At 45.2% G+C, this 23,923-nt stretch overlaps 1 protein-coding gene across 1 annotated transcript in view; it reads right to left on the bottom strand.

Moving 5' to 3' along the window:
- Positions 1-3,077: 3,077 nt before the first annotated feature.
- The window catches only part of NBAS (NBAS subunit of NRZ tethering complex), a 331,331-nt gene continuing 310,485 nt past the window's right edge, over positions 3,078-23,923 (bottom strand). The window contains exons 50-52 of the mRNA XM_040225023.1: positions 22,022-22,160; positions 15,695-15,823; positions 3,078-3,483 (exon numbers count right to left, since the gene is read on the bottom strand). Of these exons, the coding sequence (XP_040080957.1) occupies positions 3,208-3,483; positions 15,695-15,823; positions 22,022-22,160 (544 nt within the window). The 3' untranslated portion in view covers positions 3,078-3,207. The remainder of the gene's footprint in view (positions 3,484-15,694; positions 15,824-22,021; positions 22,161-23,923) is intronic.

Here is a 23,923-nt window from a genome sequence, read left to right as displayed (position 1 = left end):
AGAGAATTTCTGCAGCTGAAATTCTCATGATCGGAGAGGAGGCCCTTGGTGGGCGGGGCTCAGCAGGGCATAGGCACAATGGGTGGCTGTGCTGCAGCGGCATTGCCTTGCAGCGGCATTGCCTTGCTGGACTGCAAATACTGGGAAAGGCATCACTGGCCCTCCTCATGCACGAGGAAATGAAGCTGAGAGAGAGTGTGCAGCTTGTCTGAAGAACCACAGCATCCACGCATAGGCCATGGACACCAAAGGCTCCTTCCTGACTCCTCTCACTCTTGCGTCCATTTTCCATGGAAGCAAGGCCTCGGAGTCTGAGCGTGAGTGAGGGAGGGCCAGGGAAGCCCTTTCTTGCTGTTCTAAAAAAGAAAGGTCTGAGGCATCTGCTTTACAATAAGAAAGACAACATATTATCTTACTTCTTTATCTAAACTTTATGGCAAATGTCTAAATACCAACAGAACGTTCTAGAGGCCAATTCAGTTTTCTAGAGTATTTATGCAATTGACATGAAACTGGAATGATTTGCCTTTTTTTTCCCCCACAGAAAGTGCTAAAATCTTGCAAATTTGGTTTCTGATAAGTGAGGACATGAGCCAATTGGAGCAACCTAGTTTATTTGAGGGAAATCCCTTCCTCATTAGCATTTCAAGGTGGTGGCTGGGACATGGAGACCCACACTCACCATTGTCCCAGGGCCTGCTGGACCTCAGCTTATTAATTTATGTAGTCAGGATGCTATACTGACATCTAAGCCCTCTAATCCTGCTGCTGCTGCTGCTAAGTTGCTTCAGTCTGTGCGACTCCAGAGACGGCAGCCCACCAGGCTCCCCCGTCCCTGGGATTCTCCAGGCAAGAACACTGGAGTGGGTTGCCATTTCCTTCTCTAATGCATGAAAGTGAAAAGTGAAAGTGAAGTCGCTCAGTTGTGTCTGACTCCTAGTGACCCCACGGACTGCAGCCCACCTGGCTCCTCTGTCCACAGGATTTGCCAGGCAAGAGCACTGGAGTGGGTTGCCATTGCCTTCTCCCTCTAATCCTGCAATTAGAAGGAAAACATCTCTGGATGGATTCCACTAAAAGGGACTAATATGCTGTCTCAGAATACTGCTCACTTTGTTTTTAATCACCATTTAATCATCATTTCAGATGGAAGTCAGCTATAAGGTTAGAAGAAACCCAGACTGCCAGTAGGTATGCTTCCTAGCAGTGGCTTGATTAACGTCAACTGTACAGTTAGGACCATCACAGTTCTAGGAAGACCTCTGTGACTGTGTGTTCAGTCTGGACAGATGTTATCTAATCTGGGAGAATTCTGCTCAGCCTTTTTCTAAGAACAGACTTGTGCAAGCCACTCCCAAATTCCAGGTGCTGCTGAAGGTTCAGGCGAGGAAATCAATCCTGGAACAGACAACTGGTCAGAAGTCAGCGGAGTGAGCTATTATGTCAATATGTCTTCAGAGATGACAAGAGCTTTTTCCTATCAGAGGACTGGAGCTACACCCATAGGAGCAGAAATGAGGTGAAGCCAATAAGGATGGTGATGGTGGTGGTGGTGATGGTGATGGTGGTGGTGGTGATGGTGATGATGATATGATGGCAATGATGATGATGGTGGTGATATCATGGTGATGGTAATGATGATGGTGGTGGTAATGAGGACAGCATGTGACGTAAGGTGAAGCAAAGTTACTCTTATACAGAAGGTGGACTCAACCAGGTGTGTGTGTGTGGCACTGGTGAGAGTGTAGGGAGGAAAGGTGGAGAGTGGGCTGCCCCAATATGCCACACGTCAGTGACGCACAGTGAAAAACCACACAGCACCACCACAAAAACCTGCTGGCTCTGACAGGGCAATGAGGAAACTGACCAGAGGGAGCCTTTCCACATTTCTTAAACTAATTAAAAAGTGTTCATTGTAATAAAGGATTGTCCTAGATGACATTATCTAAACATTCCGTGAATGCACAGCCACCCTTCTCTCCCTCTGAATATTTCCTGGGGGTCGAGGTAAAGACCAGTGTGCCTCTGACGGACCCTCTGATGGTCCTTCAGTCATGGAGTTTGCTCCCCACCAACTGCTGCCTGGCTTGTCGCTGTGGCTGGAATCTGGTGTGACTCTCCCAAGACTTCAGCTCAGGACTTCCAGCCGGAACCTTCACCTTCAGGCACACACTTCTGCAGGGAAGCGAGTACCAGTGAGTTATGCATTGGGGTCCTTACTGTCCTGTGCAGGGAACCCCCTTTCTGTGATGGGTCTTCCCAGGTGTGTTGCTATCCACGCCCCTGCTGTGGCTGGCTGTGTGTCAGTGACTTGTGGACAGCCAGTCCTGGCAGGAAGTGTACAACTGGCTCCACCAGCCCACCCACCAGTCACAGAGGTTGTACAGACCTGCAGACCTGTCAGCTTCTATGGTGATATTGATAGGTTCGGAGGTCCCTAATCAACAGGTAGCCCTCAGGTGCTGGTACTGATCATCTGCCTGGGCCCTGCAAGTCACAGCTCATCTACACGACTGAGTGGGGAGAGGGGGTGTAAGGTTTCCTGGGCTCCTGCCAAGTGTCTGACGGAGCCCCACGTGACCCTCAACAACCCCGAGAGAGAAACAGCACAACCCTCATTGTCCACAGGACTGACTAAAGCTCCGAGAGGGAGGACTTTGCCCAAAGTTGAGTAACTAACTTGAGACATGAATCCAGGTCCAAGCTTCCTCCATCCAGGATGTGTTCCAATCACTAACCACTCCCCACACTCTCCCCTTCCACCACCACCACAGCCAACTGCCTGGACTGCAGTTTTAGACATTGCATTCATTGTTCTCTACCAGAAGAGATGGAGAAGGAAATGGCAACCCTCTCCAGTATTCTCGCCTGGAGAATCGCATGGACAGAGGAGCCTGGCAGGCTACAGTCCCTGGGGTTGCAAGAGTTGACACGACTTAGCGACTAAACCACCACCACCAGAAGAGATGGTTAAAAAAAAAAAACCAAGAAGAGTCAAAGGTCAAGCCTCTCCTCGTAAGAAAGCAGGGTAACTAACAGAAGAAAGAAAAAAGAAAGTTCAAGAAATGGCAGCTTGCTGATCATTTATATACAGCTTTATTTGCAATTCTTTGGAACCACTGAGAACACGTGTTGCCTCTGGGGACAGCACTGGGCTCCGGAGGCTCTCCTCAGGGAGGTGACGGAGGTGGGCACGGGCGGGCGTGCTCACACCCAGTGCTGCACTGCACCCAGGGCTGTGCTGAAGGTCCTCAGGGCCCGATGGGTGCCCCGCGCAGCCAGGAGGAGTGAGCCGGCTTCAGCCTCATGGCCGGCCTCCCACAGCTGCCGGGCCAGCTCCTCAGGGTCCCAGCGCCCAGGCTGGGGGCTGGCCATCAGGTGCTCGACGAGACGCGGGTAGAAGGGAGTGGAGAGGCACTTCACCAAGAGCTTGGCATCCAGGAGCAAGGAAAGAAGTTCCTGGTCACAGTTTGAATTATTCACCTTCAAGAAAAAAGACGGGTGGACGTCAGAGTGGCATGGCTGACCCCCTCACCAGCAGACACAGCCCTCCCCGCCGGTTTGCAATATGTTGCCTTTCTGCTTCTGCCAGAAGAGTCTGCTCTATCCTGGTGAGAAGTGCCTACTTTGAAAAGCAACCCACGCCACAAGCATCTCTGAGATCGCACACATGAGACGACACACCTGGTTTCCTTTTCACATAAGACACGGCCAAGACCCTGGAATCACTGATGGCTACCACACTGCGTGCCAGAAACTGTACCACACACCAGACACGTCTTCTTTCACTGAGTCCCCCTGAGCTCAACCCTGTGAAGGGTGCACTTTTTACAGATTAGGATACTGATGGGTAAGAATTTTGCTTAATGTCATGGTCAGTAAACTGTGGAGCGAGAATGTGAATTTAGGTCAGTCTGGACTTCAAAGCCTGAACTTTTTAATAAGCACATTTACCATTTCATTTGTGCCTCACCACGGTCCACGTTCTTTAACCTCAACCCTCTCCTTTATGTAGATCCCTGTGAAAACAATTCTTTTCAGAACAGGAAAACCTTTTTTTCTGCTCCATTGAGAAGTTATATCCGTCAGCCCCACTGGTGTAAACAGGATAACCGACAGGAGGTATTTAAAAGCTGCTCTTGCTTAAGCCTCTCGGAAGCTTAGAACCAAACTCACCTTTTTCTTTTTTTATAAAACAAGTTTTCTGCACTCTTTTGGTAGCATAGTCTCTGTATTTTTTCCCCTCGTCTTCTTGGTCTATGTATGGCTTTCCACAGCTTTGACACTTAGCTTATATTTCTCTGTTTTATATTACCGTCCATGTTTTCGTAAGGAATCAAGTCAACACTAATCAAAGATCAAAATTCAGAGCTTCTCATTTACACTAAAAAAAAAAACAGAGCTTCACACAGGGAACTCTGCTCAGTGTTAAGTGGCAGGCTGGATGGGAGAGGAGTTTGGGGGAGGCTGGATACATGTGAATGTATGGCTGAGTTCCTCTGCTGCCCACCTGAAACTATTACCAACAGTGTTAACTGGCTATACTCCAGTACAAAATAAACATTTTTTAAAACAGCTTCAAAGACAGCTTCAAATTCAAGTCACTGTGTACTTTTAATAGTTTCGGTTGCAGGAACTGTGGCGATAATGTGGCATTTCAAAGCCAGTTTTCTCCTGTTTAGACCAACTCTGTTACGTAACTGAACGTCATGGGCTTGTGCTTTGTGTTCCCTAACAAGGAGGCAAGGCTGCTGAAGATGAGGTCAGAGGTGTCTACTGGCTGGAAGGATGAGAGTAACAGAAAGAGAAATTCTGAGAATAAGAGTTTGCCCATTAGCAGACAGTGCCTGTCTTAGCCCGTGAGCCTTCTAGTGACAGTGAAAGGCACTCAGTCATGTCCGACTCTTTGTGACCCCATGAACTATACAGTCCGTGGAATTCTCCAAGCCCCACATAAATGTCAGCTCCCGTGTCACCTTCTGGGTGACGTCGCCCCTACATCTGATCCAAGCCGATCTCTGCTCCCTCCACACTCCTGATGCCGCACACACCCCTCTTCCCTCTTGGGGCTGGGCTATAGTGACCGGTCCATCCGTCTCCCCTGCTGCACTGGGAGCTTCTAGAGGGCACAGAGGCTTTTTCCCATTTTTCATGTCAGCATCCAGTATAATCAACATGTGCTGAATGACTGGCTGAGCCCCCACCACTGAACCCTGTCATGTTTTTGTAAAGTGCATGTGTAGACGACAGAAGGAGACTCTGGCCTTGGAACTAAGAGTCTGGCAAAGCCTGGGCTTCCCTTCTTCAGCCTCTCCCTTCCATCAACACTTATACTCCACTCGCTCATCCTGGACTCAGAAAGACAGAGGGGGAACTCAATTTTTCATTTTTTGTTTGTTTGTGTTTTCAGAGGTGGTAGCAAAAGCAGCTGGGACAAGACTAGTGTTTCTGCTGAAGGGAGCACAAGAGGCGTCCACCTGCCGCCTGAGGGCGGTTTATGAGCTCTGTGTGTTTCCTTTCCCTCTCTCGTTTGCTTTGTAAGTGGGAAATCGGGACCCGAATCCCATCGCCATGCTGGCTGCATCCCGAGACCCCTCCCTGGGCCGCTGAGTGAGGCCCCTTCTCTCTAAGCCTGCCAATATCTCTTTAAGACGGCTCCGATCTCACCAGACAGACGCACACACTGGGGCTCAGCGAGGTCACAGGCAGGCATCACGTGTCACGTGGCGAGTTCGTGGTGAGCTGGACCAGAAGCCCTCCTCTCTGAGGGGTTCACGGCTATTTACCGTGTGTCCCCCCTCTCCCAGGCCACGAGCTTCCCCAGAGCAGGGATGCTGTCTCCTCTGTGGACCCCGCAGCCCACCCCCCAACCCCGCCTAGAATAGGTGGGCCTTGTGGCAGGAACTCAGCAGGATTCGTGGAGTGAATGTGTGAATGGGTGAGTAACCCCAAAGCTCACATGCTTTCACTGTACTCCGCTGCCTCCAAACACACTTGTGCAAGCACACACTCGCACACACACATGCGAGTGGGCAGCTGATTCACTGTGCATGCTGTTATTTTGATTCACCCTTAAAAATAAAGAAGCCTTCTACCTAACTGTCCAGGAGGAAGCAGAGCCTGTGCCAGGATGCTACAGGCAAATGCTTTTGATAAAACATGTGGATAAAAGGCTCAAGTCCAAACACTGCAGGCTGATACTTTCTGTGCTGCCCTGAGTAAGTCTTCAAGGCTGGGACACCTTTATTATTCTTTCTGTTGACTCACGAACCCTCCCTTTGGGGGCCTGAAATTCAGGCTCCTATAAAGGGAATGATGGATTTTTTCAGCTGGAGGGAGAGACAGGGGTTTTGTCAACGCCGGCGGCTGCTGCCCCTCTGACCCCCTCTCTTTTATTTGCTTCTCTCCAGCACGAGGACATCCTGAAAACTGGATTTTCCCACTTGATGTGCCTTGGGGATAGTTGCCTCGTTCCAGGGCAGGGTGGGAGCAGGGGGCACGGTGGGAGTCCGCCCTCCCACCCCAAAAGCTCTCTATCTACAATCCTGGATGAGAAAACCTATGGCTGAAGTCATGGCCATAAACTCGGATGTTCTGCCTTCGGCCCTTGTGTGCTCAGAGATTCCCTAAAGAGAGGCAGAGACTGCTGACCTCCTCTGAGCCGGGGTGGCGGCCAGGGGAAGGTGAGGGGGAAATTCTGATTTGGCTTCTCATAAACAAATGCTGGAGAAACAAAGTGGCTGATGCTACTTCCTTTCTTTGACTTTCTACCCGATTCTGGCTCTTTGTAGGATGTATGCATGGCCAGAGTATACTTGATAATTGTCATGAGCAAGGAAAAGACTGCGTAGATGTTTATTTACATATGTGGGCCAAAACAGAGAATGAAAGAATAAAGACAGAGATAGCTTTTCGAAGGACCCATTCCAACACCCACATTTTAAGCAAGAGGAGCCTGAGGGGCAGAGAAGGAAAGCATTGCCCAAGGTCACCAGCAGTCAAGACGGGCTCCTTTCCACACACCAAGCCTCCTGCCTTGGGGGCACTGAGGCCAGCCTGGCTCCTTCCTCTCAGTACAGCAGTGTTCTCGGCATCACTGCCACATGTCGGAGCTGCTACATTAATTTGTCAAGCCTCAACTTGTCTTCCTTTTCCTTGTTTGTGACCAAATTCCAACGTATGGTACTAAAAATCTGGCGGTACCTACCCATAGAAGTCTGGTACTGTCTTACCAGTTAGAACTGTTCTTCTAACCTATTTTTCTTTTTGAAATGAAAAGAAAAAGCTGGAAACCATCTTAAAACACAAAAATAAGTCTTCTGTATCAGGATCACCTCAAGACCACGACTTTATCTACCTTTTCTCTCCACTGATGATCCACACGCTGATATATTTGCCCAGTCAAGACGTGTGATATTTGTATCCTACTTTTCTCATATGTTGAGAATTTTTAAAAAATATTTCATAGTTTTCATTCTAAAAAAATTTAATGGCTACAATGTAGTCTATTGAACAAGTTATTTAACTTCTCCTACTATACATCAGTTCAGTTCAATCACTCAGTCGTGTCCGACTCTTTAAGACTCCACGGACTGAAGCACGCCAGGCCTCCCTGTCCATTACCAACTCCCAGAACTTACTCAAACTCATGTCCATTGAGTTGGTGATGCCATCCAACCATCTCACCCTATATCGTCCCCTTCTCCTCCCACCTTCAATCTTTCCCAGCATCAGGGTCTTTTCTAAGGAGTCAGTTCTTCACATCAGGTGGCCAAAGGATTGGAGCTTCAGCTTCAGCATCAGTCCTTCCGATGAGTATTCAGGACTGATTCCCTTTAGTTGCTTGCCATTATGAAACACTAAAAGTGAATGATTTTTGTACATATATTCTCTTTATTTGAATTATCTCCTTGGTGGTTTAGTCACTAAGTCGTGTTCAACTCTTTGCCACCCCTTGGACTGTAGCCCACCAGGCTCCTCTGTCCATAGGATTCTCCAGGCAAGAATACTGGAGTGGGTTGCCATTTCCATCTCCAGGGGATCCTCCCAATCCAGGGACTGAAACTGGGTCTCCTGGACTGCAGGAAGATTCTTTACCGACTGAGCTGCCAAGGAAGCCCCTTAGGGTAATTTATTAGGAGAGGTAAGGCTGGGGCCTTATGGGATGAACATGTTGTTGCTGTTAAGTCACTAAGTTGTGTCCAACTCTGTGACCCCATGAACTGCAGCATGCCAGGCTTCCCTGTCCTCCACTGTCTCCTGGAGTTTGCTCAAACTCATGTCCATTGAGTTGGTGATGCCATCCAATCGTCTCTCTATCCCCTCAAACTCATGTGTTAAGGTCTGTTAGGACCTCCAAGACATCAGGACATGACTGCATTTGGAGACAAGGCCTTTACAGAGGTAAATAAGGTAAGAGTCATCTGCGTCACGGGGATGAATCCTAATCCAATCTGATTGGTATCTTTATAAGAAGAGAAGAGGACAGACACGCAAGCCGAGAGGAAACCATGCTGGATGCAGGCAGAAGGCAACAACTGCAAGCCACGGAGAGAGGTCTCAGAATAAATCAATCCCGCCGGCTCCTGAGATCTCAGACGCTGGGCCTCCAGCATTGTGAGAAAACACGTTTCTAATATTTAAGTGTTGCCTGGTCTGTGGCACTTTGTTATGGCAGCCCAAGCAGACCACTACACGGGGCAAAGAATCCATAGCATCTTCTGGCTGCGGGTACGAAAGGAAAGCAGTGATGCACTGATGTGGACCGCCCAGCGCACAGTGCTGCCATCAGGGGAGGAGTGTGCTGGTTTCACTATACACTTCCCAGCTTTGGATGCTATTACTTTGAAAAGAAAATTACTTTGCTAATTTAGGAGATATGTATTAGTATCTCAAAGATGCTTTCATTTGAATTTGTTTATTAGCAAGAAGGAATTTTTCCCATACATTTCCTGTCATTTTTATTTTTTTCCTATGGGAAGGGTCAAATCCTTTGCTCATTTATTGGAATTTCAACATCACTGTACACATGTGAAGAATTCTTTTGTAACTTAAACATTAACCTTGATTTTAGTTATAGTAGACATTCTAATCTACTGTTTGCAATTCTATTTGGTAGAGTCGGACACGACTGAAGTGACTTAGCAGCAGCTGCAGCAGGAGTTTTATACTTGTATATTATCAGGAAAGGATATATTCCTTTATGACTCTTTCTCTATTGGTCTAAAGCTTAGAAGTTATACTTCCTAGAAGGATATTCTAAGTCTGTATGTGTATGTCTGTGTTTATATATGTGTGTGTGTGTATATATATATATATATATATATATATATATATATATAATTTTCTGATTTAAAAAATAAATAACTTTTTAATTGATCAGGAATCACTTTGGTATATGGTCTGGGGAGAATCACACATCCTTGACATTGGCTTGATTGATGCTTTTAGGGCTTGGGGAAGAAAATATATTTTGTCAGTTCTGGAGTCAGTGGGATGTTTGAAATAAATATGAGAGAAGCCCAGGAGGATTAGCTGACTTAATTCCTCTGATCAAATGGCTTTGAATGGGAGTAAGAAGGAGCTGTCTTGTGAAAAGAAGGCAGAGAGGCTTCTGGGTTAGAGACCAATTTCCAATCCTGGCTTTTTAGCTAAATAGATGTGTGACCTTGTTGAGGACAATCTCTCAGGGCCCCAGTTTCTACATGTGAAATACAGACAACAGACAGGGGTGGAGATAATCTATGTGTTTAAGTGCCTAGCACAATGCCTGGTGTAGAGTTTAAGTTCAGAAAATGGCTGGAGTTATTACAGTCATACAAGTCAGGAATAAAGCACAGGAGGAGAGGGGCTTACAGATTTTAGAAAATGAGTAAAAGGCTTGTCTTCTCTATCAGTGAATTTTTTTTTTTTTTTGGTTGGTGATTAATTTTTGAGACTAAAAGAAACTTTGCTGATCTTGGGGGGAAAAATCTATTAAAGCATAAAGCACTACTGTCTTCCAAGCCATTAAAATGTTATCTGCTTAATTCCTGTTTCAACAATAGGTAATGAACCTTCTCTGAATTAAATCTTTGATTTTATGGATCTATACGAAGCTAAGAGTAATTACAGTAATGAGGGAAGCTGAAATCCCAGTAGCATAATGCATGCAGGCCCTCATTTCAATTACTTTAAAGAGGATTATTTGATATAATTTCACTGTTTACTTCAGGAAAGAATATTTGTCTCACTGCTACATACACTATTACTAGTAAGAGTTATTAAATATACCAACTGAAAGTATAGAAAAATAAAATGGCAACACGAGTGTATTCCTGGAATAAGAAAAAAATGCCCACAGATAAATTTTTGTTTTCTGTATTGACTTGCAGGCCATTCAGACTTCATTTCTTGGAATACCCGCAGCCCCACTCCTGGCCTGGGATGAGCAGTGTGCCTCTTCTGGAGCCAAAATCCAGACAGTCCTCTGACTTAGGATCTGACAGCAGGAGAGAACCTTTGAGGATGCTTCAAGCTTGGTCACTTCAGTGACCCATTCTGGAGCCCTGAGGTTGGCCTGTTCCACACTTTTACACTTGCCCCCTTTTTTATCCTCCTTAGTTCCTTGTGTTATTGTTTCATATGTCAGTCTCCCCTTGACACAATTCCTCTACACAGAGGGATGATATTTCATCTTTACAAATGTCCTACCTATTCCTCACTCCTGCACACAGCATCAGGCTATGCACAGTGGGTACTTTATACATCTGCTGGCGCCCAGCCAGTCAGCCACCCCTCGGAGCTGTCTAGAAACCTCACAGGTTAACCCATAGGGAGTGAGCTGCCTGTCACTCAAGGCAACCAGCTGAGAATACTGGGAGATACGTGGTACCAGAGCTTCCTTCATCAAGAAGACTAACCAGCAGCTGAGAACGAAGGATGACGGGTGAAAGTAGCATGTTTAGATTATGTTTGGGTTAACGTGCCGTTTAGAAATAAGTAGATATATGCCCGAAATTCTGAGAGACTAAAAGAGGCGAAAGAACAGTGATTGTAAAAAGACACTGACTTAACATCAACTGGCATCTGTAAGATATAGAGGAAATCAGTTGCTTGATTCTTCTCACATGACTGGATCACTTCAGCCTAACTTGGTTTGGATATGCTTAGAAGAAAACCACTGACGTTAGGGCCAAAGTCAAAGAAGGACTTTGTGGACGCCAAACAGGGTAGTCCAGAGCCCAGGCCAAGGTCCTTGTTCTCACGCATGCCGAGGTCGGGAGGGCCGTGTGTGCCCCTGACTTGAGCAGAGAAGGAAACCATGGGAGCGTGATGCTGCCACAGATACTCACCAGGGAAGGCCTTGGTGGAGATCTGGATTGAATTAAAGGGGGACGAAGAAAGCAAGTCTTCATGTTTTTATACACAGTTGGCCCTTAAACAACGTGAGTTTGAACAGCCCTGGGCCACTTATGCAGGATGTTTTTTTTTTTTTCAGTAGGAAACATTACATCACTGCCTGGACGTTACATCAGTCCCTGGATGGTGGAGACCACGGATGCAGAGGAATCTTGGAGATGGAGGGCCAAGTCTAACTAATAACCTAGATTAACCCTTGTGCTGTCCAAAGGCCAACTGTATATATGTTAACCCAAGCATGCTTTCCTGAGAACCTTTAAAGCTCTCCCTCCAACCGAGACACTGGTCCCTATGGGTGATGTTGGTAGGTTCTGGTGCCTTCACAGCAAAATCACAGGGATGAGAATCACATTTATTAACAACAAGAAGGACTGTGATGTGGAAACAACTCCAGCGGGCAGGACTCAGGGCCACACATTCAAAGGATCCTTCATTCTGGAGGTGCTCTTTTGTGAGGGTTTTAAACCTGACAGGGCACCCAGGACTGGTCAGCTCCCAGCCTAGTTGGGCTCCATCAGGTTCTAGTGACTTGAGGAATTTGAAAGAGGAAGCCCTGTACCAGGCAACCTGTCAAACCAGCTCTGTACTACTGTTTTCAGTGCTGATATTATATGGTTCAAGATGCTTCAGCGAGTCCACTTCTCTGCAGAGATAACCTTTTTCCAGTATAAGAGAGTCTACCAGTTAGGTCAAAAGCAGCAGTGTGATTAAACACGGATGCTGAATGCTGGATTCAGGGCTTCAGTTTCAGCTCTGGCTGCTTGCTGGCTGTATGACCCCTGAGTTCCAGTGTTTTCATCTGTGAAACCAGAATGGTATCTTTGCAGAGGATTATTAAAAAGGGAAAGTGAGGAAGGGCCTTTAATAACATCCAGCACAGTTGGTACTGGAAGACAGTTATTACTAGCATCAGGGAGAAACACTTAATTAGGTGCCAAAGGTCCTACACACTTCCATGAGTGATTCTTTTAATAGGTACGTGGTCCAGGCCAGTCCCTGCGAGTGGGGACAGGTATGAGCAGCCCTCTTGAAGAGGAGGAAACAGTAAGGCTACCATAAGTCTGGAATTATGAATTGGAAAATGTTGTAGTCCACGGAGCTATTATAAACACAGACCTGCTTACTTTTATGAAATGAGTCAAGAGACTTCCACCTGGTAGAAAATATCCCTGAGAGGAGATTCAAACACATCATCAAGGCATATCCTTCTTGGAGAAAAAAGGTTTTGAAGGTAAGCTCTAAATCCCACTGAGGCTGATGGAGTGGGTGATCTGACCGTATGGACCACACCAGGGTTTTAATTATTCACCAATGATATAATCCGTAAGGTCTTTTTATTTCTGGCCCAGGTAAGAGGCTGTTGGCCACTGGTAAGAAGGACACACCAAACACCAGAGGTCTGCAATTTCAGAAAAGCTTAGATAAGTGAACATCGCTATTGGAGGAGAAACCACTAAAGTCTCTGGCATCAGCATTTAAGCATCATCCTTTGAAACATAAACCCCTATGAAGCTGTCAGTATGTTATGACAAATACACACTGTCAGCAAGTGGGGGGAGGGGTGCATGTTTTTGCCTGGATCCAGGCACTGTGTAAGAATGACTGACACCCATCAGAGGAGTTTCTCTGAAAATAATTTTTTTTTTCCTTTTAGTATCAACAGGAACTATATTGCCAACAACCAGTAAGGGAGAAACAAGTTACTGATGAACTCAGGGTCGCCCACTAATGGGCAGAGTGAATAGCAAAATAAACACAAAAGAAGAAAACCAGTATCTTTCACATCGTATTTTTCACTACAAAACCAAGTATGATGTAAAATAGCTTGACAGGAGCCCTGCAAAAAGGCCCAATGAAACTCTTCCCTTAGAAAAGGGTAAGATGACTTTTTAATGGTGCTGGGAGAGCAATGATAAATCATAATAATTTCTCTTCCTGTATATCATATTCTTGAAATGGCAAAATTACAGAGATGGAGAAGAGATGAGCAGGCTTCACTGGTTGCTGGGTGGGTAGGAGAGGGAGGGGGTGGCTGTGGCTACAAAGGGTGGCTGGGGGGTATCCCTGTCATGAACTGTTCTGGATCCTAACTGTGGTCACATGAATCTCCATGTGACAATACTGTGCAGAACTTTATACATGGACACACAGACACACACAAGGGCACATAAAACTGTGGAATCTGCATAAGGTCCAAAGACTGTATCTCTGCTAATGTCCTGGTTATAAGGATACTAGTCATGTAAAATGTCAACACTTTAAGAAACTGGATGAAGGGTATAGAAAATCTTGCTGTGTTATTGACTCCAACTGAATGTGAGCTTAAAAGTATCTCAAAATAAAAGTTAAAAAGTGTTTTAAAAATTGGAAGACTCAGCAACACTTTAGTTCCTTGGAGGATGCGAAATCTTCCATGAACACACGTGAAGGTCACAGATGGGCCTGCCTAACATGAGCGCTCATCTTAGTGCAGAGAAGTTACAAGTCAGTGTCATTACTGAATTCCTAGAAGGGTCTCAGTGGTAGGAGACAGACTCGCCTCAGCAATTTACACCTCTGGCTTTGATTTCTGTACCTGAAGGCCACAGGGGTTTTGGGTGTTTTCATCACAACTCCGGGTGAACCAGCCACAGTCGCAATGATTCAAGATCCAGAGTTTCAGCACAAGATTGCATCTCAAATGTGCAGATAAAGTGTTACAAAGGCAAACTAGCACCATTTACAAATGAATTGGGTGTTGGCAACATCCCCGGTCAGTTTCTTCTTTTGATAGTATGTGTGTGTTGGGGGGCGGTGAGGCAGTCAGCAGGGCTGGTTCACAGTTAGGGAGCTCCCCTTCTAGCTGCAGTTCTGACTGATGCATTTGTGATAAAGAATCTTTACAATGAAAACTGATCTGTACTCCTATGGACTTCATGAGGGCATCAGTAACGCCCTACACAGGATGAATAGGGAACAACAATGTTTAATACATTACTGTTTTATTCTCAAAGGTGCCCATGGCAAGTTTTATTGGGAATACTTGAGTAACTTGAGTAGAGATACAAATACCGCATACAAGGGTGGTGATGGAAGAAAAACACTGACAGCCTGCAGTTGATTTTCTCTAGCTCTCCCTTCTTCCTGATGTCTTCAATCTCTAATAAAAAATCAGCTAAGAAAAAAAAATCTTACTGCAGTTCTCAGTTTCTTGCAAATCCCAGTATTACACAACTTTTATTTTAGCGAGGCTACAGAGAGGCTACTGCTAGACAAGTGCCCTCAATTTCATACTTCAGCCTAGTTTCCAGAAAGGCTACTGTTATGCTCAATTATCAATGATAATGAAAGGCATTTTTAAAAAATAAAATCTATACAGAAACTTTCCATAATTTTGAAAATATGAATAAAGGCACAACAGTTTTCTCATCTTGTTCATTATGACTATTTCCAAAGGCAATTATGTCCTGCTTTCTGCACCCTCTGTCATTAACAAAGCTATAAATCCAAGACATCTTTTCATCCATCTCGTCACTGCACCTTTGCCCTAGGATTCACCTACCCTCTCTGGTCCCTAGAAGATACCCTCTTATATTGTTGTTCAAGCACACATATACACTTCAGATAAAAGAGTGAGTGTCCCACAGAAGGATCATACAATGCAAATTCATTGAAACACAACTCTGAGCTATCTAACGTGTAAAATTTAAAAAGGGAAGTGCAAGTTTCTTCCTTAAAAACATTATCTTCATGATGATAAGGCAGCCAGCCTGCAGGGAGAACTCTCTAGCCTCAGCACTGGCTCCCATTTCTACATCCCAGGATGGGCTTCAGTGGCGGCGTCAGCTGCCAGAGGAAACTCAAGCTTGAGATTTCCGCTGGTACCATTAACAGGATTCCTTCTCACCTTTAATTAGTGGATAACCAAACACAAGCAGGCACAGAAAATCTGCCTGATGTCAGGAGCTCCTTGTCCCAGATTTCAAGTGGCAAGACTAGTCTGCTAGTGCCAGGCAGCTCTGATATTTTCTTAAAGACACTTGATACTCTGCTTCTCTAGAGAAAATGCGTCCGAATCCGGATTTGCATTCTTGGCACTAGATACACTCTGTGGTTCATGGGAGAAGCTTAGAAAATGTTTTGTCAACAAATATCTACTGCAAACCACAAATACCTACTGTAGACAAACAAATAGCTATTATGCTCAGAGTGTAAGTAAAACAGTCCTGAGTAAATCACCACTGTTACTGATGAGAACCACAATACCAATGCATGTCTCTGCAAATTAAGAATGAGTGAATTCGGTGGGGAGTACCTTAGCGATGGCGGTGATGTGGTCCAGGGCCATGGCATGCAGACGTTCATCCGGGCTTTCCAGGAGAAGCTTCAGGGATGGGAGCAGCAGGGCCTGACCAAGCAGGAGCGAGCACAGCTCCTTCACCCCCTGGAACCACAAGGGTGACTTTGTGAGTGAGAAGGAAAGGGAATGCATCACAGCCCCAGCACGATTCTGGAGGCGTCTTTCCTCTCCTTTTCCTACGAGTGTGTGTGTGTATGTGTGTGTGTTGGTGACTATGCAAAAGACACACAGGGGACCACCCTGATGTAGGGTTTGGTACCTGCTTCACTCGATTCACCATCTTAATTGATAAAATCTTTCTGAGTATCACATATTCATCTATAATACTGCTATTTTAATGGCTGCATAGGATCCCAGTGGATGGCTAGAGGGCTGGAATTTATTTTTCTGAACTCTCAGAGCCCTAGTTTCCTCCCCAGTAAAATGAAGGTAACTGTATCTACTGTTTTGTGTTTTGTGTGTGTGTGAGAATAAGTGTTAGTGAAGAATGATGCTCAATGCTCAGCATCTACTAGACGCTTAACAACAAAAACTATTACTGATTGTTAATATTATCAAAGAGATCTAGTTATCATTCAGTATAACAAAGGAAATCGGCAATTTAAACATTTTAAAACCTGTTTATGGTTAACATCAAGACTTCTCAGGTGGCATGAGTCGTAAAACACCTGCCTGCCAATGCAGGAGACACAAACCCCTGGGGCAGGAAAATCCCCTGGAGTAGGAAGTGGCAACCACTCCAGTATTCTTGCTGGGAAATCCCATGGACGGAGGAGCCTGATGGGCTCCAGTCCATGGGCCTGCAAAGAGTCAGAAACGACTGAGCAACTGAACTGAATGCTTGATATACTCAAGATGTTCCTTCTTCATGAAAACTATCTGTGGTCCAGAAAAATGAAAATGTATTCAGATCACCACAGATGTATTTTAATTTTGTTTACAGCTCTTTTTCATACTGGCTGAATCTGTCATCAGAGAGCAGCCTTTTCTATAAGATAAATATAATAATCCTTCACAACAAAAGTATAAAAGTGTAGAAAATAAATTTTCAAGCTACTTCTCTCTGCCCAGTTACATGTTCCCTTGGTGTCCTGATTTTAGCTGTAAAGAACAGAACACTTGGACCGAAGACCAGACAATGAGTGCGACCTCATTATATAAAGCAAGGGTTGTTTCTGAAAGAACACAGAATCACTGCCCTGTGCAGGACTGATGGATCCTGCTACTCTAGCGCTACCCCAACAGTAGCGTATCAAAGAAGAAAAACTCACATTCATGGTATTTTCATAATTCTTTTAGGTTATTACAAAGAGCGGATAAAATAAGGCTGACATAACGAAGCTCCTATTTAAAGTCTGGGGTAAAGGTCTCTTTGGAATTCCATTCACGATCTTTTTTCAGTGTGCACCCAGCAGGCCACTGCTGGAAACCAGACTGGAAGACTGTGCAACACAAGATCAATACTGGCAGGGAAACAGTTCTGCCAAATGCGGGCTTCAAACATGGATTCCAATTCAGAAAAGAGCTGTGTGTGCCTTAAAGCACATGCGGCACACACAGGGGTCTCACCCAGCATCTGGGCCAAAGAGAAATGTGGATGTTTAACCTGGGATGCCAAAACCTGCAGAAACCATTCGGGAAGATGAAATATAAACTCGGGTGTGTAGCAGTCGAGCCCAAACAGCACTGACCTGTTTCCTCTGCCCACCTCCCTGGAACCATGGCTCCCTTTCCCCATCCTGCTCAGTTCATGAAAAGCAGCACCCAGGAGGGCTTCCTCCCATCCTGGGACACTCTGCATTCGCGCTGTCCCACAGGGCAGCTGAGGACCACGTAGGGCTTGTGAGCATCTGAGATGTGGCTAGTGCCACTGAGAAACTACACTTTGACTTTCATCCCATTTTGCTTAGTTTAAACTTAATTTTAGTACCCACATGTGGCCTGGGGCTACCAGCAGGGAGCACTGGGCTCTCACAGACCTCTGGGTGTTCACAGACGATGGATACAACCTCTGCTGTCTCTCTGTGTGATCAACTCTCAACTCATCCTTAGGTCTCAATTTACACAGGCACAGGAAAACCCTATTTCCCACGGCAGCACCTCTGATGGCCCAGGTCTGCCACTCCTACTCCTGGCTCTACTTCGTCAGGTATTTCCTACATTATCTGTCACCTTGTATTACTGTGATCATTCATCTATCTGCCTCATTTGAGGGCAAGAAAGTTTTTCCTTCTCTGTATCCCAAACTTGCTTGCTATTTGAAAAAAAATGTTAGTTGCTCTGTCGTGTTCAATTCTTTGCAATCTCACTGACAGTAGCCCACCAGGCTCCTCTGTCTATGGGGTTCTCCAGGCAAGACTACTGGAGTGGGTAGCCCGTCGCTTCTTCAGGGCATCTTCCCAACCCAGGGACCAAACCTGGGTCTCCTGCACTGCAGGCAGATTCTTTACCATCTGAGCTACCAGGGAAGCCTCAAATTATCTGTATTATTTCCCTCTCTTAACACTCATATTTACTTTTAAGTTATCAGAAATTGGTTAACAGCTTATTTTTCAGGAACTTGCAATATTCGGAATAAGCATATCACTAAGCTGATCTTAGCTTCAATGAAAAATTTATGGCAATCACCTTTATATACTGTTGTGCAGGCATAATGGCTAGTACCCCACAGCCAGATAAGGACACCCAGGAATGGAAGAATTCATGTTATGAGAGCTACTCAGTGTTTTTTTATCTCAGTTACTGTTAAGTACTATACTATACTCATCAGGCATTTTCCCCTGTGTTACAAGAGGACAGTTTATTAGGATGTTTACAGAGGAATTTAGAGAGCTACAGGAAAGGTGAAAGGAGCAAAGAGAACCACAAAACCCCTTGCAAGACACTTTCACAGCTCAAGCCGTCTGGCCATCAGGACACAGAACAACAGCAAGAAGCCTTGAACGAAGAGGAGTAGCTGGGCAGGGGCCCAAGCCCGGCCAGAGTCCTGCAGGCCGGTCCCCACTGTGGACTGGGACTCAGGGGGATGCCCTGGGCCCTGTGCCTGATGGTTGTCAGAGAAGCGAGACTGGTCCACCAGCAGTCCTTGCCTCCTGCTGCCCCTGTGGGTATCTAGCACCTAAAGGTGTGCCAGGGCCCGCAGCAAGGGCATCACTGATTCTAAAAATCAAGCTCTTGATGTCATCAGAAGTGCCTCAACCGTGAGAGTGAACAATCACACTAAGAAGTAGAAGGGGGGTCGCCCAGGCAGCAGACGCCCACGCACCCAGCCAAGGCATCTGCAACACTACTTCTCTCTGTGCTTCCACACAGACCCTCGGGAGCTGCCACAAATAGCTGTGATGCAGAATTTTAAATCTAAATGCTAAGAGCTCGTTTTATGCCAAGTTGCCAATTTCCTGTTCTACAGATCCCCCACTCCTGAGAATGGTTCATGTATTGCCATGGATACAAGCTGGGAAGGAGGATGCCTAACTTTCAAGACTGGGGGACATGTGACATGTGCAAGACAGCAACTTTTATCTTTCTGGTCATATTTGCCATTGGCACAACCACCAGGGCCATAGGTAAACAAGTACCATGAGCAGCAGCAGGTGGTCATGAAAAGTCATAAAGGGGAAAGAAAAAAAAAAACAAAAAACTCTACATATGGGAACTTGGTGGGAGGGATGGGAAACAGGGATGATGGAAAAAGTAAGCTCCTTTAAGTCCTGTCGGAGATAATTAGGCCATCGCATTTCACACACCATGCACCGGGGCAACCAAAGGTGCTGGAGTAAAAGAAGAGTCATGGATACTTTTACTGCCACAGTGATGTTAAATCTTACGGAAGTCTGAAAAGTGACTAAGTGATTTCCAAAGGTGGGAAAATAACAACACATCTCCATTTTGTCATCACACTGTTCCTTCCTTTGTAACAATTCTAATTCACATTTCAGCACATTTTAGTGATTAATACAAACAGAGGATTTGCAAAGGTCCTTCAATCATGGCATCCTTAGGGGGAAAAAAATCTATATACGTACCCAATTAAAACACAGAGCAGCACAAGAAAAATGAAAGAAAAAAAAAAAAAAAAAAGGCACCGTGGCAAAAGAACTCTTGATAATGATCTTTCATCTCATCAAATTACATCAGAGAGGGGATAATGATCAGCTTCAAAATGGGGAGCAATACAGCACTTTACTCGTCACCCCAAGAGAATGATGGGCTCGTGGGAGGCAGTGGACTACATGCTGAGGATGAAGAAAACAGACAGCCTCGGCTCACACTCCGCCCAGGACTAGACATCTTGCAGAACAGACGGAATAAGAGCCCCCTCTGACGTCATGGGGTCTGACCCCTTGTTTCAGAGATGAGAGAATGGAGGTCCAGTGATCTGAAATAACATCTTCCTAACCTAGATTCAGTATCACTGACGGTAGGATACTTCTGGCGTCTGGAGTTGACCCAACAGAGTGCGATCTCAGCTCACGTGAAGGCAAAGATGAAAAGCACGTTATTTATTCAGCCTAGTGCGGGTAACTAGCTGTGTTAAGTCCCCACTCTGCAGTCTGCTGAATCCTGCCTTGATGGAAGCAGAGACGCTGCAGCCACGGTTCCCACTCTCCAGGTGCTCACAACATAGCAGAGCCGACCTCCAGTCAAGAGGGCGTGGACACAAGGAAACCACAGGCTATCGGAGCAAGGGGGTTGGCTTTTTGGTGTTGGTACTTTAATTATTTAAGAGAATAATTTTGTCATTCTGGTGGTTGAAGACATCTTCAAATGGACTCAATATTTTAAATTCAATCAAAAAACATTTAGCCAGTCCTTCATTCAGAAAACAATTCATTAAATGTGCATTCATAATGAGACCATTTTCCTTGCCTGATTACAATGAAAATTCAAAGAATCATATTTACAATTTCATTTTCAAGTTTATCTCCTATGTGGTAAAAACTCAAAAATCAATTAATCAACTTAATGCCATTATCTAAATGCTTAAATTTAATTTGTAGATTGCTCAAATAATATATTGCTGAAGCCAGATCCACGGCAAGTAAATATATATATATAGGGCTTCCCTGGTGGCTCAGAGGTAAAGAATCTGCTGGCAATACAGGAGACTTGGGTTTGATCCCTGGGTTGGAAAGGTTCCCTGGAGAAGGGCATGGCACTCCACTCTGGTATTCTAGCCTAGAGAATTCCATGAACAGAGGACCTGGCAGGCTGCAGGCCATAAGGTCACACAGGGTCAGACACAACTGGAGTGACTAAGCAGCAGCATATATATATAAATATCTCTGGGACAGTTGAGTTTGGGACCAAATAGAGAACACAGGTCAACATGTGTTTTTACCATGTTTACAGAGAATAAATATTGTGGTTATACAATGTTATTACAATGATGTCAAAAAGTATATGAAAATCAAGAGTGGCTGGTTACCCGCCAAGGAACACTAACGTAACCACTAACTGGCCTGGGTCAGGCAGACACGACACTTGAACTACCATGACCTTTTGCAACAGAAACTTGAGTTAGACTTCAGTTCAGTTCAGTTACTCAGTTGTGTCCGACTCTTTGCAACCCCATGAATCGCAGCACGCCAGGCCTCCCTGTCCATCACCAACTCTCGGAGTTCACTCAGATTCATGTCCATCAAGTCAGTGATGCCATCCAGCCATCTCATCCTCGGTCATCCCCTTCTCCTCCTGCCCCCAATCCCTGCCAGCATCAAAGTCTTTTCCAGTGAGTCTACTCTGCATGAGGTGGCCAAAGTACTGGAGTTTCAGCTTTAGCATCATTCCTTCCAAAGAAATCCCAGGGCTGATCTCCTTCAGAAGGGACTGGTTGGATCTCCTTGCAGGCCAAGGGACTCTCAAGAGTATTCTCCAACATCACAGTTCAAAAGCATCAGTTCTTCGGTGCTCAGCCTTCTTCACAGTTCAACTCTCACATTCATACATGACCACTGGAAAAACCATAGCCTTGACAAGACGGACCTTAGTTGGCAAAGTTAGACATAAAAGAGCATCCAAAAAAACCCCCAGAAAACTGGGTTCTACTGTGGTACTTGTGAAAAGAAAATGGCTTCAGAGCTCCTGAACAAAGAGAAAAAGACCTCAAAGCATCCTTTCAGCACTGCTCTTCTTCAGTTGATCTGTTACAGGTTACGGGCTTTACCTACCGATAACTTAGGCGAAATGTTACCCAAGCACAGTTGCTGATAATGCTTCTAATAGAGAGGTGGGGAAGGAAAGGGATGACCCCCAGCAAAGCCACTTGAAGCATCCACTCACCTCGGCAGGCAGCATCTGCTCGGTGTTATACAGAGAGCGGCAGAGTTTCAAAACTTCATTCCCCAGCCCTTCCTTGTTCTCCGTCGTACATCTGGTGAGCATTACTGTGGCCAGTCTCACCCATGGATTACTGGTCACGCTGGTTTGAAGGGAGAAAAATGCAGGCATTTGAAACAACGAGACTTAGGATAAATGCGGTACGAAATTTAAAAATAGAAAAGAAATCCCACTTGTTCAAGTAAAATGCTTTTGGTAAGCTGTAATCATAGTCAGGATGATGCATTTCTTCCTGTATCTCTTGCAGAAAAGACCCCATCAAACAGAGGGAAAAGAGCTTGCTGAAGCGTAGACAAGCACCCAGAAGCATGGGGGCCATGGCTAGACACTGACCAGCACAGGCAGTTCGAAGCCCAGCCATTCAGGCTGACATTCTGGCTCCCTGGCTACTTGGGTGACTCAACAGAGATGACTAAAACACTGTCAGCCTGGTTATCTGCTTATGGGGGGGGCATGCAACTTTTCTAGGCCTCGGTTCTTTTCACTGTGAAAAAGCGATTTAATGTTTTCCTTGCGTCACTTAATGAATGGTGCTTGTTATGTGAAGTGTCACTCTTGATAGCAAGCACATCTTACTTATTCTTCTTATTTCTGAGATGTAAAAGCACAAAAGTTTGTCTTTTGTTTCCCTTCTCTGGCTACCACTACTCTGAATTCATAAAAAACATCACGATTTATATTTCAAGAAACAACTGAAGGGTACATTCATTCTGGGGTACTGATTTACTTACAATATTGTACAATAATTTTACTATTTATCAAGAGTTTGTTGCCTCATTAAAGCACAGCTATAGTTTCTAAACAATGAACACCCAAGGATGGTCCCTCCCTCAAAAGAATTTCATTGCTTGTGCCTGAGAAAAACATCAAGTGCAACAACAAGGGGACGCCACAAAACTAGCCTCTGGCAAAGCCTTTGTGTCTCAGCTCAAACTAACAACCTGTGAGGACAAAGGATGCTGCTTATTTCAAGGTACAAACAAAGCTGGGGAGAGTGTCTGGTTGACAGAGGAAGAGTCTTCAGACACTCGGGACTCACCCTCTGCTTTCCTCTTTCAAGTCTGGACCCAGCTCCCCAGGGGTTTTCCATAACAGGCTGCCTCCGTGCAGCAAAAATGCTGGTTCGTCAACACAACGCATCCAGTGGTTTTGACAACAACTATCAGAATGGAATTTCCACCAGCCAGCTGTGGCACTCTGGAGGAACACTATGGATCTTCCTGAATGCGAATCTATTATGCTTTCCTTGTATGGATATGAGGGCCTGCAAGGGACTAAAACTAAAAATCCAAAGTTGGGACTGGTAAATCAGCAGTCATGTGGATCACGCTCAGTCTTCAGTTGTGAACTTGACTGTGTTGACTGGCGACATTCAGCCACTGCCACGCAATCCTTCCCTCCTGCTCCACTCCCCTGTTTTGGTTGCTTCAAAAGTGCTACAGCCTAGAGTCATACGTTTGGTTGCCTGGGGGAAAAAAGTACTCAAAAGTACTTTAAAGCACCTGTTTCAGGTATTCCATCAAACATTCTTACTGTATGATGAGCCAGGAAAGAAGCAGAAATGGACTTGATTTATCACTTTGTTATCTCTAGGTAGAGACATAGGTGGTAACGAGGATTAAGTGGATTGCTAATGCTTGGTTATGATACTCATGACTGGTTCTAATGCTAATGATCTCATAAAGGAGATTAGCAAAACACAGGATAGCAATATACACGTTTCACACAGGACTACCAAAGTGAGACTGTATCTTTGAAAATGAACCTATTTTTGTTTATAAATGTATTCATTGAATGTTTTAAATGCAGTAAATGTTTTAAGAGAAGCTGAGCTTGTTTCTTGCA

Source organism: Oryx dammah, unplaced genomic scaffold (assembly GCF_014754425.2).
Source record: "Oryx dammah isolate SB20612 unplaced genomic scaffold, SCBI_Odam_1.1 HiC_scaffold_25, whole genome shotgun sequence".
Taxonomy (NCBI): domain Eukaryota; kingdom Metazoa; phylum Chordata; class Mammalia; order Artiodactyla; family Bovidae; genus Oryx; species Oryx dammah.
This window is presented reverse-complemented; position numbering and strand designations above follow the sequence as displayed.